Source organism: Lampetra fluviatilis, chromosome 36, assembly GCF_964198595.1.
Source record: "Lampetra fluviatilis chromosome 36, kcLamFluv1.1, whole genome shotgun sequence".
NCBI lineage: Eukaryota > Metazoa > Chordata > Hyperoartia > Petromyzontiformes > Petromyzontidae > Lampetra > Lampetra fluviatilis.
This window is the reverse complement of record NC_136310.1, coordinates 5206915-5220267: the sequence shown is the minus strand read 5'-3', so window position 1 is coordinate 5220267 and position 13353 is coordinate 5206915. Positions and strand designations below refer to the sequence as shown.

At 38.8% G+C, this 13353-nt stretch overlaps 1 protein-coding gene across 4 annotated transcripts in view; it reads right to left on the bottom strand.

Annotated features, from left to right (window-relative positions):
• IFT140 (intraflagellar transport 140) overlaps positions 1 to 13353 on the bottom strand; it is a 50444-nt gene that overhangs the window by 15578 nt on the left and 21513 nt on the right. For 3 of the 4 annotated variants that reach the window (XM_078873208.1, XM_078873209.1, XM_078873212.1), the window contains 7 exons: positions 13034 to 13170; positions 11505 to 11652; positions 10628 to 10759; positions 6943 to 6978; positions 6243 to 6451; positions 2698 to 2875; positions 1812 to 2002 (listed from right to left, as the gene is read on the bottom strand). In XM_078873208.1, coding sequence (XP_078729334.1) covers positions 1812 to 2002; positions 2698 to 2875; positions 6243 to 6451; positions 6943 to 6978; positions 10628 to 10759; positions 11505 to 11652; positions 13034 to 13170 — 1031 coding nt within the window. The remainder of the gene's footprint in view (positions 1 to 1811; positions 2003 to 2697; positions 2876 to 6242; positions 6452 to 6942; positions 6979 to 10627; positions 10760 to 11504; positions 11653 to 13033; positions 13171 to 13353) is intronic. The other variant, XM_078873211.1, reaches the window with a different exon arrangement.

Below are 13353 nucleotides of genomic sequence, written 5' to 3'. Positions count from 1 at the left end.
TTCTTATGCGTGATATTTGCTTGTAACAATTTGGATCAAAACAACATTTCCTAAACCAGTACAAAATATACATTCAATCATATATAATATTATTTGTCAAAACAGATTGTTACCTTTTCCAATTATGTTGGTGTTAAAACATTTTTAAATGCAATACATTATTAATTAAGAAGTACCATGTCAAATTTAATTATTATTCAGACATCAATTTGTATCATGAAAGTATTCCACAAACATAAGGCTCCACTTAAGGAATCCTGTTAAACACCAGTATGTATTTGCCATTTGTGAGATAATTAAAATGGTATGCATAAGCAACATATGAGAAGCATATAAAATAAAATCTTAGAGTAGGACCATGATACGCATTACAATGTCATATAGTTGAACATATCAGTTGTGCGAATAAAACAAATAAACAATTACTCACTGAAAACTGAACAAATGAAACTGGGATATATAAAAAATCAAGACCTACTTTATTTGACTATAAAATGCTGAGGGCAGTGATTTACGGCATTGAATGTACTTCAGAAACGTAAAAAGAAAACACATTCCTGCGGAGGGAGCTGGTAGGAACGTTGGGTTGCTCGGTCAATGGCCAGGGTCAACGGCGGCGTGGTGTATTCCGCAAATATGGCCGACAGTGAGGGCGGGCACAAGTCGGCGTGAGTAGGTTAAACGTTGAGTTTTATAAGGGCACCACGGGGTGACCAGCCCCACCCCTCCCACCCCCCACTCAGCCCTACCCTCCCTACCCAGCCCCTCCCCACCATCCCCTCCCCACCCAACCCCTCCCCACCCAGCCCCTCCCCACCCTCCCCTCTCCACCCCTCCCATTTTTGGATGCACGATAGACGGACACAATAATCATTATTTGGTTCTTTCGGTTAAGTCACGTCTAAAGATAAAATAATAAATTAAATTAAATAATAGAATACGACGTTTCGATTGCAACACAAGCAATCATCATCAGGTATAATGAAATAGCGACATAAAATCTAACCAGAAAACTATAGACAGACATATTAGCAGACAGATATCACCAAGATACATAGCGGGAGCAACACAGGTAACAGAGAGGGGTGATCGTCTCTGTGGGGTGGCCTTAAATAGACAGGGGGGGGGCGGAGGCAGAGAGAAGGAAGGGGGTTTAGAGAAAATTTTTTGCATATCAATGAGTGGTCAACAGACGTGGTGCTGCACGGCAAGTAAGCCTGAAAATCAGGAGGACACACTAAAATTCAATAACCTAGTAAAATATCGAAATGTAATGTAATACAACACAGAGGGTCTTACATTATATTTCGATATTTTACTAGGTTATTGAATTTTAGTGTGTCCTCCTGATTTTCAGGCTTACTTGCCGTGCAGCACCACGTCTGTTGACCACTCATTGATATGCAAAATTTTTTCTCTAACCCCCCTTCCTTCTCTCTGCCTCCGCCCCCCCCCTGTCTATTTAAGGCCACCCCACAGAGACGATCACCCCTCTCTGTTACCTGTGTTGCTCCCGCTATGTATCTTGGTGATATCTGTCTGCTAATATGTCTGTCTATAGTTTTCTGGTTAGATTTTATGTCGCTATTTCATTATACCTGATGATGATTGCTTGTGTTGCAATCGAAACGTCGTATTCTATTATTTAATTTAATTTATTATTTTATCTTTAGACGTGACTTAACCGAAAGAACCAAATAATAATTCCTGCAGTCACGAAAGTTCTAAAATTAAGATTGGACACAATAATCCCCTGTGGGCTGGTGGAACCAGGTGGTTCCTACCAGTATAACACAACAGTGACTACTTACTATGTGATGGCCGCATCAAAGTCCCCTGTTTCCTCGAGATATTTGGCCTTGTTGAAGTAGGTGGTACGAAGGTGGACTCGGTCATTTGTCTCTGCTGTCTCCACGGCTTTCTGCCATTGCCCTGTTGCCTGGTAGAACTGGTTGAGGAGGTCATATCGCTTGCAGCTTTTATACAGTTGTTCAGCTTCATCCTGCAATGGCAACATTTATATTTTACAACAATGATCAGTTAGCTTTTTGCTACTTTCATGGCTTTTTGCGCCAAATATTGACTTTTAAAGTACTTTTTTGGTTATCATTCTTGAGGCTCTGGAGAGGTGTATGCAAATAATTGCACTGAAATGTAGGAAGAGGAACACATGAATCAGAGTGCAAGTGCAAATTAGAGACATCAGATGTATTGTTCAGGACTGCAAGTGGCTTGGGAAGGACATTTTGCACAAAAGGAATGATGGTGGATAGAGGAGACTACTGATCGAATGTCAGCCGAAGGTGAACCATGCCCGAGAGGATGACCACTGTGGAGATATAGCCTAGAGATCAGCTCATACGCAAGCGCCAGATGGACTGTGGTAGGATCATGAGGGATAGAAACAATGTGGAAGGCCTTCATCCAGCAGATAGCACGGCTGTTGTCATGATAATGATGTTCTTGGTTCTTTCGGTAAAGTCACGTAGAAGGAAAAAAAAACAATAAAATCCTCTGCAGTCCTGGATGTCACACCTGATGATGATTGCTTGTGTTGCAGTCGAAACGTCGTGAGAATTTAATCGTTTGATATTTTTATTATTTTATTATTTCCCTCCTACGTGACTTTACCGAAAGAACCAAGAATATGAATCCCTGCAGTCACGAAAGCTTTAAATAAAAATTATGATGATTTACCTTTAGGCCAAGTTGGAGGGCCAGCATAGCTACTTGTGCCTCCAGTTCAGGCTCTTTTTGCGCTTCGCGCAAGGCTTTTGCGCCCCTGGCATGCCCCATATTGCCCAAACACACGCGGGCAACGTCAAGCCTTTGTGTCTTGACGCACATACGTGCCATGTTTTCCCAGACCACCTCACTGAGAAAATACAGAAATGCATCAGCGGAACCTTGTCACAGCATGGACATTATCATCGCACAGTGACATTTTTCAGTCATTTTGCATTGCCATATATTTTGCCTTTTAATTATATTTTTCTACGTGCCCTCATTTTCAGAAGACAGTGCCAAGAGGACAAGGGCATTAAAAAATGCATGAATGGAAAGTAGTTCACCACTAACCACGGTACAGTGCAGATAAAAACTAGCTGCTTAAAATACGGCATGTGAATTGGATCGTGTCCTAAAAGTGTGATCGAATAATTCATGCTGTGCTTGTTTCATATTCCAGATATTACTTAAAAATATATATTTTCAAAACAATGTCTAGAGCACATTCTGTCCTACTGACATTAAGCAAGTGGGGAAAAAAAAGAGGTGACCAGTGAATAAAAAAACAAAAACATTGTGTTGGGCACTAAGAGCTCCTCTGAGATCCTGAATTCAATCAATGAATGGAATAAGTGTAACATTTTAATTGTACTCTTCAGGCGAAAACTATCTAAATGTTCACCGCGTTATTTTGACTTATGGCAAATAAAAAATAGGTATATAAACAATTGTTCATTTTTACATGCAGCAAAAAGGTAAACTTCTGGCAAATACTATGAGACATCTCCTTTACCAGTGGCAAAATATAGTAATAGGTTTTTACCCTTTCAACTGGTACAAAATATGATACCTTTATACAAGGGATTATGTTTGCAATAACCACAACACAAGCAGTCAAAAATGATTTTTGTTTGCATTTTGACTGCTTGTGTTGTGGTTATTGCAAACATGATCCCTTGTATAAAGATATCAGTTGTTGTACCAGTTGAAAGGGTAAAAACCTATTACTATATTCTGGCAAATAATGAGCAAAACAAATGGCATAAGGTGAATTAACTGAGCCACCCAAAGTTATGTACTATGTTTGAACAACGCTATTCCTGGTAAATACTGTTCATGAGATTTCCAATAACTAAATGTGCTTCACTTGGTACTGTACTAGACACCAATAACATGTCATAAGTAAAATTAAGTTTAAACATGTAGAACTATAAAAATACCCCGACGAAACAAAATTATGAACCAAAGATACAACTCGAAAAGCAAAACTCTATTCCTGTGGATACGTGGCTATGGTGTGGAATCGTCTGATGTCCGACACAAATGTTATACTTTGTTCATGAGAAAGACCTGAAAGTGATTAATTACGCCAATAAAGCACACACTAGTGATGGCACTGATTTGACAATGTGTTAAAATGTACGGGGGCAATGTCACACTGACACCATTAACGTTGCTTAACTTTAACTTTGAAGTCCTTTTCCTCATTAATTAAACTTCAAATTTGTATCAGAAAGCAAGGGACGCATGCATAGCCTTTGTACATGTCTATAGATAAGAGATGTTAGTTTTTTAGGTGACAGCTTTTAATAAAATGAAAACGCTAATATTTTAACATTGAGAAATGAAAATGTTGACATATCACACTTCATCAAAAATATATACTTTCTATGAGAAATGAACGATTGGAAAAACAAGGTACAGTTATTATCAAAAGGTTGTGTGATTAAAAAAGATATATTAAAAGAGTCAATGCACAATGTTGGTATTTACAAGCCTTTATTACTAGCTTACTAAAACTCTCCAAAAACTGCTATTTTTTAAATTTAATAAAAACAGTAAAACATTTATTTCTGAAACTATGTGGATATATTATCCACAAATATCATAAGATCCTTCACTGGCAGCTGCTGTTATCTGAAAATTGGAAAACGACGGACTTAACCTTCAGACATCATATTCACAACTGGCACATTTATTGCGTCTATAATGTCATTGACAAGACAAAGCAGCCCAAGGATCTCAGACAAGATAAATTGCCCCAGACATTTTTTCATCTACAGTGATCTGGTTCATCTTATCTGTGGCAATCCATTGGCGAGATGAAATATGAACTATATATATAAAAAAAACTTCCCAATAATTAATTAAAAGAGCAATTTTTTCCATTTTTTATGATGGTGAATTGGTCATTAAATATATCCCATAAACGATCACTTTTTAAAGATTACTTATGTTAGGGTTTTATATTCCAACATAAAATGTAAAACTTGCAGATTAACTGCATTAAGAGCTATAAAGCAACCCTTGAAATTATTGTTAAAGCCAAGATTTCTAAAAAAGTATTTTGCATAAGCACTTTCCCATAATATTGTGTGCAGTGAAATATTGTGTGCAGTGCATCACGAGTCACGCGCAGTGCACACAATATGCGATAATTTGCATCGAAGCCAATCACAGACCACATTCCTGCGGAGGGAGCTGGTAGGAACGTTGGGTTGCTCGGTCAATGGCCAGGGTCAACGGCGGCGTGGTGTATTCCGCAAATATGCCCGACTGTGAGGGCGGGCACAAGCCGGCGTGAGTAGGTTAAACTTTGAGTTTTATAAGGGCACCACGGGGTGACCAGCCCCTCCTCACCCAGCCCCACCCCCCACCCAGCCCCTCCACACCCTCCCCACCCAGCCCCTCCCCACCCAGCCGCACCCTCCCCACCCAGCCCCTCCCCACCCAGCCCCTCCCTCCCCACCCAGCCCCTCCCCACCCAGCCCCTCCCTGCACGACGGACACAATACTCCTCTGTGGGCTGGTGTAACCAGGAGGTTCCTACCAGTATAAGAGGTGTCTAGATCAAGAACTCATCTTGGCCAATGCTACCACATCACACCACCACTTCTTTCCATCTGCCAGATCCCACAACTGATTTACAGTTAACACCCAACCCCCAAGGTGTGCTCATATAGACCACCATCTGGCTTAAGCACGATCGATTTACAGTGTAACAAAAATACAATTTGAATCTGTTATTCGTTTTTCTATAATGAATAGAGTAACCGTTTTACTAGTTGTATGTTGTCATACAATACCGTATTGTAGATGAGGGATTTTTTTAATTAACAAGATGATCAAATGTTCTCACTTTGCCTTCCCTCTTTTCATAGCAGAAACGAGACTTTCACTAAAATACTCTGCAACATTGTTATTCTATGTTTCATTGAAGCATATGAAACTGATGAGTTAAAGCACATCATGTGGAAATGGTGTATGAAATTACGTTGGATGAGTTCTGCAAAAGAGAATAAAAATTGAATTGGAGAATGCCTTGAAAACTTACAAATGGTAGGAAGTCTCATGTTGCAATCTTATTGGAAAAAAAACATCCACTCTCCTAATGTACCCTTTTCAGAGAGCAGTAACATAATCTCTATTGCGTAAGGGTCATGAACACAGCCTTGCGTAAATGCCCGCAAGTGTAGAGTGCTGACATAGTTAATTCATTATATATTGCGTGATACCTTTTGATAAGTTTGATGGATTTGAAGGCCTCGTCCATGTTCCCTGTGGTGAGGTAGTAGCTGAAGTTGAGCATGGCTTCACGCGTTTGTTTATCGCATTCTTCCAGCCCCACAAAGTCACGCATCGGCCTGCAGGCAACCATTCTGGGCAGATTAGAAGGTGCTTGGCTGCCTTCTGCCTCCTCAACATCATCTTCAGATTTACCAGCCTAGAAGTAAAGCAAACATTTTGTAACCATTCACGGCAATAACCAATGCAACAGGGATATTGCACCAATTTTCTCAATTTCTCATTTGCTATTTTTACGTTTGCAGGCATGGAACAACGCAACAACCCTGACTGATTCGATACATTGTAATGATTCGGGCTCTGATTTTATTCAATGATTTTTTTTTAAACATTGTTTTTATGATCTCACTTGTATGTTTGTTCATCTGTGTGGACGTTAATAATACAACAAAATAGCCACTCGCACCATGTTGGGTTTGGAGAATTACTCACTATTACTAAACATCATGTTCCAAATGTCCTGTACAAATTCCCTGCCGGATACTCATGCTATAATACAGACTATGTCGGCCATAGCTCCTCTAAGGCAACACTTTGCATGACAATGAGTCTGTGCGTGACACAGGTGTGCGCAATATCATAAAAAAACAAGTTTAAACAAATCAGAAACAAAACACTATCAGTACTTACAAGAGGCTTGAAGAGAAAACCTCTCCGAAAGAGTAACTGAACATACAAATGAAAAAGGACAGAAAAGGTTAAATAAAATAATGACACTCTAGAGGCATGGAAATGGTTAAAGGAAATAAGTAAGGGAAAATGATTATTGACTGAAAGGGTAAGAGGAGAAATTAAACAGTGGATAGCGATGTTGAACTTCTTTCGCACCGTACGTAACCACTCGTGCTAATTGGAGGTGCGGGGGAAACACAACAAACCCAACAAAAATATAGCAGTTCTAAAGAAATTAGTTTTCAATCTAGATTTTAAAGTGCATAGCTCCAGTGGCATCCTAATATCGGAAGGAAGAGCATTCTAGATGGCCACAGAAGCACATCTGAAAGCACGCGATACAGTGACCGTCTTTGATGGTTAGCCAAACGTCGCTGCGAGGATGACCAGAGTTTGCGTGATGGTTTATGCTCCTTGATACGAATATACAGGCACAGTGAGTAAATGCCAGTGTGGTCTCAACAGTTAAAATGCAATCAAATCACCTATTTGCGAAATATGTTATGAGAAAATATACTACAGCATGTTATTGCTCAGTGCTGATGGCGCTCAATTGTTTATTTCCCCAGAGAGCTCTTGTCATGTAAGCTAAGGTGGTCGTTTGATGTTATTAAGTCACGTTCATGGAAGGGGTAAGAAGAGGGAGGAAGGATTGCTATGTGACTAATGATGCATGTGGGCCATCGGTCAGTGACATTTGCACTTGTGTCACAAGGCCTGGCCGCAAGACCCTTGAACCACCACATCAAAACTTAATGTTACATTCATTTTACATGGCACTGTGTCAAAAAATTAATAAATATAAATGTAGCGTTGGTACATTTTCATAATAAATTTAATCCTGCAGGGTCAAAGTGTTATAAAGATATTGTAAGAAAGAGCGAGAGCAAAATATTACATATATAAAAGGTAAAAGCATACAGCTAACGCTACAGATGTTGGCATGTCCCCTTCTTTTCTGAGTTATAAATCTGCATATGCAAACTTACCTTTGCAGAGGCAAAGAGAGAGTGAGGCAAAGAGTTAATGTTAGTTTATGAACGCCTCCATAATTAATCAAAACACTCGTATTGAATTCACATCTTTCAATGTGTCCACAAAGCCAATCTATATTAAAGCTGATTGTAAGTATAATAATGTACAGCTCTTTGTCAATCCACTGCTGGATATAGGCCTCCCCCATACTGTGTTGTAAGGCATGGGGATAGAATAACCAAACTTCACCATACTGAATCTAGATTTGAAGAGTATTCACCATACTGGTCAGAGCAGGATGATGAAGGGAAGAAGGACTGGCTCAGGTATCACTCACCACTCACGTTAGCCATGGCCATGTCCAACTGGACATCTGTGAAAAACAGCTTCATAGCTCATCAGATTCCTGATGAGCAGTCTAAATAAATATTCTGATTCTGGCCAGGAGTCAAACTTAGATTGCTGGGCTCACAGCATAGTGCAATTAACAACTGAGTAAGTAACTCACATTAATTATGACACTGTTCGCAATACACTATAGCCATGCAAGTATGTACCTTGTAACTTTTCCCCGTTTCTGTTTGAAATAAAACAAAAATTACAAAAAAACCTGATTCACAAGACTACCGAAAAGGTCACACTGAAATTTTAAAGCAATTCTATTCGAAAGGTTTTGTGCGATCATGTTGCCCACTAACATTTTTTTCAGAAATGACTGCTAGAATAATGAATTATTAATTACTTGATATTCATTAACCGTGAGAGGGTACATAAGCTCAAGATTGCTATAAACTTTTTTTATTTGATATTTTACAGTAATTGGTTTAACATTTTATAATGGAGTTTACATTTCATCCTTGATCACAAAGAACCGGACAGAGTGGGGGGGTCATTTTAGAGGTCAATGGGTGAAGTAGTGGACGCCTGCAATTTAGAACTTTGGAGGCAATGGTTTGTGATTACTGATATTTGCGCTACTCTCAAAAGCCACAGGGCTACAAGGTCGGCTAGATTTGGCTGTACAACATATGATTTCTTGAAATCAATTGCGTGGAGTGTTATCCTCTCGCATGTGAGAGGGCTTTTCCAGGTAACCGCCCACAAGCAGTACACTAAATCATGGAATTGGTCAAATAGCTTAATCTGCCTTCTCCCTCCAACTTCATGCAGTTCCTTTAATGTCCAACCAACCTCTCTCCATGTACAAATTCTCCTTCTCGCTAACCAGCCACATAACATATTTCATATCTCTGTTTCTGCACATTGTCTATTAAATCCTTGTTTCACAGGACAAAAAAAAACCTTTCTTGAGCATTAGAATACCACCCTGTCTCACATGCTGAATCACCTTGCCTCTCCGAGGATTTATCATTATTCTCAAACCTCATCGGTTCCCTGGAATATAAATTGCTCACTGTAAACAAAAAAATTGTATATCGCAGACTGAAGAGACAATGGAAGAAAATCGGTTTGTAAATTCATCAGATATTGACTGAGAGCTCCTGCCGGGTCCGAATCAGACCTCTACTATGTTATGCAACCAAACAGTTCATAAATCCAAATTGTATCGCATTATATAGAGTCCGAACACCCACGTGCCTATAGGTATATTAACTGCGACACTTCAGACATAACTAGGCAGGACAAGATCTTGACTCACAGCATTACTGTGGTTGTGATTTCAGTCATAACAAACTTTACAATGCATCAATGCTAATCTGTGAATCTTCTTGGTTCTTTCGGTAAAGTCACGTAGAAGGGAAGTAATACAATAATACAAATAAAACATAATAAAATAATTCTCACGACGTTTCGGCCACAACGCAAGCAGCCGTCTTCAGGTGGAGAACAGGTCTGTCAAGTAGACAGAGTCTGAATTATTTTATTATGTTTTATTTTTATTATTTTATTACTTCCCTTCTACGTGACTTTACCGAAAGAACCAAGAAGATGAATCCCTGCAGTCACGAAAGATTTAAATCGAAATTTAATCTGTGAATCTCCACAGATCTCTTGACTCCTACAGTTTTCTGGATTTATGGATGACAGATAGACATTGATTGTACTTTGGATCATAAAATGTAGGTTTTTGTAATGGAGTATCATATCGGTAATTTTGCTTATTATTTGTGTGTGTCTTAACCTGTTAAACCTTATTATTTTTGTAAAACAATTATAGAAACCAAATAGATAAGTGGACAATGTGTCCTCCATATAGCTGTTCATCCACATAAAAAAAGTAGTTTCCCCTTCAATCCCACAGCCTTCTGGTAGTTAATATTTTCAGCAGCATTAATTCAGTACTATCTGGACGTGTTCGACATTCAAGGTTTTGTATGCTGAATCAGGCTTGCTTAAAATATGCTTATTTTTTCTACGTAGAAAATCATATAATATTAAGGAGACATTAGCCACAATGAAGCTAATGAATATTTTGAGCAATATAGAAACCTGCTCATGTTGACCTTTACAAAATGAAATAATGTAAACCTAACATTGAAACAATAAAAGGACTGCATTAGCAGAGGTTTGTGTACCTTTGCTCTTGCACAAATAAAATATCTCACCACATTCCCGATTAACAATGCCTTTAAGCAAAATATTCACTTATATAAAGTATGATTTAGCGTTTATACATTCCAAAAATGTTTGTGAATACGAATCTCACCTTACGAGTGAAGTAGTAGTAAGGCACCTGCATACCTAGTAGAGCCTCGTGAGCTTCAGCACGTGCAAAGCTGTCTTGCAGGAGAATGCCGTGCTCCTGACTACAAAACAGAGTCACTACCACTACCTCTGGCTGCTCACATTCACAAGCACAAATGAAAACACACACACACATGACCAGCGAGAAGGGCTGGTGAACTTGGTAATTTCAAAACCATTAATGATAAAAACATCCAAAATAATTTTAATATATTACAACCAGTCATAATGAAGGTACTACTAAATCATACTACTATTGATTCATTCGCAAGGTGTTTGTCATTCTGCTAAAAACTCAACGAAAAAGGTACAGGGATATATGCTAAACACCATAAATCATTGAAAACTGTAAGCTTTATTTGAGGTGGTGTGACCTGACCTTGGGAGTGGACAACGTTTTCTAATGGTGGTTGGTTGTGAACTCTCGCTAGAAACTCCTCTTGACTGATGGTTTCATTACAAATATTCATCACACCACTACTGATTTACTTAAAGCTTTTGTTTTCATTACCGTACAACCTCTTGTGTATTGAAACACGTTTGCTTGTAATTCCATTTTCAAACACATATACACAGCCTTCCTGTGTATATGACTGCAGTGGCTAAAACAGTGCCAAAGTCACCACTAATGCTAGTTGAATATAATGGTAAGCAATCAACATTATACTTTCTTTGGAGAATGGATATTACTTAAAATTATGGGTTCAAAAACCATCTCCAGATGTATCTGCAGAACTAGCCATACATCTACATTCTATAACACATCTGAAAGAGAAAATAGTAATAATCGTGACCATTGTTTCAATTCGTATACAGCACTAAAAAGCTTTACTACTCACCAATGGTTCCAGATTGGCATCTTTATTATTTGGGCCAGAAGCTGCAGCAGGCAATGCAGCCTCACACACAAATAACCTTGGTTCCATCTGATCCCAGTACTGGTTGACTGGGTAGCGCCCAAGTATGTACTTCTCTTCACAACGCTTTCTGCACCGGGACACACAGAAGTACTTACTCGGCAATGTGTGCAGAAATTTTACCAAACTAATTTGTGGTTTCACGCTTCAACACACCGGTGGGCTAAAGCAGTGAACTATTTGTCTTTTGTCAACGTGACACTTTTTTACTGATTGGCAGTGTCGGGTGGTGGAGGGTTACGACACATTTATAAATAACGCGATCTAAACCCAAAAACGTTGATTATGAATAATATTGGTCGCGAAAGCCTACGTGTTAAACTAATTTGAAAAATGTAACACATTCCTGTTGGTAGAAATGAATGACTTATGGGTGAAGTAATTAGTCTGAATATTAATAGCTAGTGTTTAACGGGGTAATCCTAGCATTGTACATACTGAGGTTACATACTGAGGTTTTAAAGCGAATTTTCCAAAACAAATCTGAATTTGAGAATGGGCCTTCTATACCTTTATTGCAGGTATCAGCTTGAAATAATGTGGAGGGAGTACTTTTAAGCGGTAATGTGAATAGTACAAGAGGTTAAGAGGTCATTGAACATATCCTGTTAACAGAGTGGTATCTGATGGAAAAAATAAACAACTTTCATAGAGAAAAGAGCTCACCTTTATTGTTAAGACAGGTAACTCACTGATGCAGGGTCAGAAAGCTGTATTTTAACAAACTTAAAAAAATAATCTCATGGCGTTTTGAGTATTGGGGCATTTTAATGCTAGGAATTGCACAAAGGGTTAGAGCAAGCACTTTCTTATCTTATCTTAGGACAAAGCAATAAAGCATTGAAGATGTAATTAGGACAGGAGATTTAAAAGCGTGGCGAACATGTGCTTTGGAGTGGTCGAGAGGTCAGAAGCCATAACTAGATGATAGTAAGGTTAAGACCGATAACTAGATGACCCTTAGAGGTAGGATGTTGAGAACACAACTGCAGCATCGAAGAGAAAGAAGCTAATGGCATGGTGTGGTGACTTCATTGGCTGTGAAGACATCTGGACTTTGGGCGACTAGGCAACGACACGTGTCTTCTGCAACATTACCATGAAACATACTTTCATGAGAAGATGAAAGTTATGAAAGTTGAGTCTGGTAAATGTCTCGGCCGGTCTGCACTTGCTAGACGGAGCACCAAAGCAAAAAAACCCATAAAATATGAAGATAGTTATGATGAAGAACCAATGCTCACCTAAAGAGTTGTCATGATATAATGGGCAGCATGTGAAAACTTAGTTTGTAATTGTCAATCTTTTTTTTAACAAATAGTCTTTGTGACGTGGTAAGATTAGATCCTTGATGCCATATTGTTGTGCAGTACAAATGTAATAGTAAATAATAGAGTACTGTATTGTAATGTATCTATATGATATTTAATCACAAAGGTGCCATAGGTTACCTGTTAAGGCTCCCTTCTTCATCCTGAAGTATTTCATCATTCTCCGTGTCAGACCGACCATTACTCAAGTCATAGTGGTGCAAAGTGTCCATCTCCACGTCGTAAAAGTAAATCCGTGGATCCAACGAGCCATCAGCCTGGTGGAGGCATTTTAAATGTCAGCAATTATAATCTATAAATGTAGTATATTCCTTATTCTTTGGTTCTTTCGGTAAAGTCATGTAGGTGAAAATAAAAAATAAAAATAACTAAATTAAATCACGACGTTTCGGAGGCAACACAAGCTTTCGTCATCAGGTGGGACAACCACAGCAACAAAT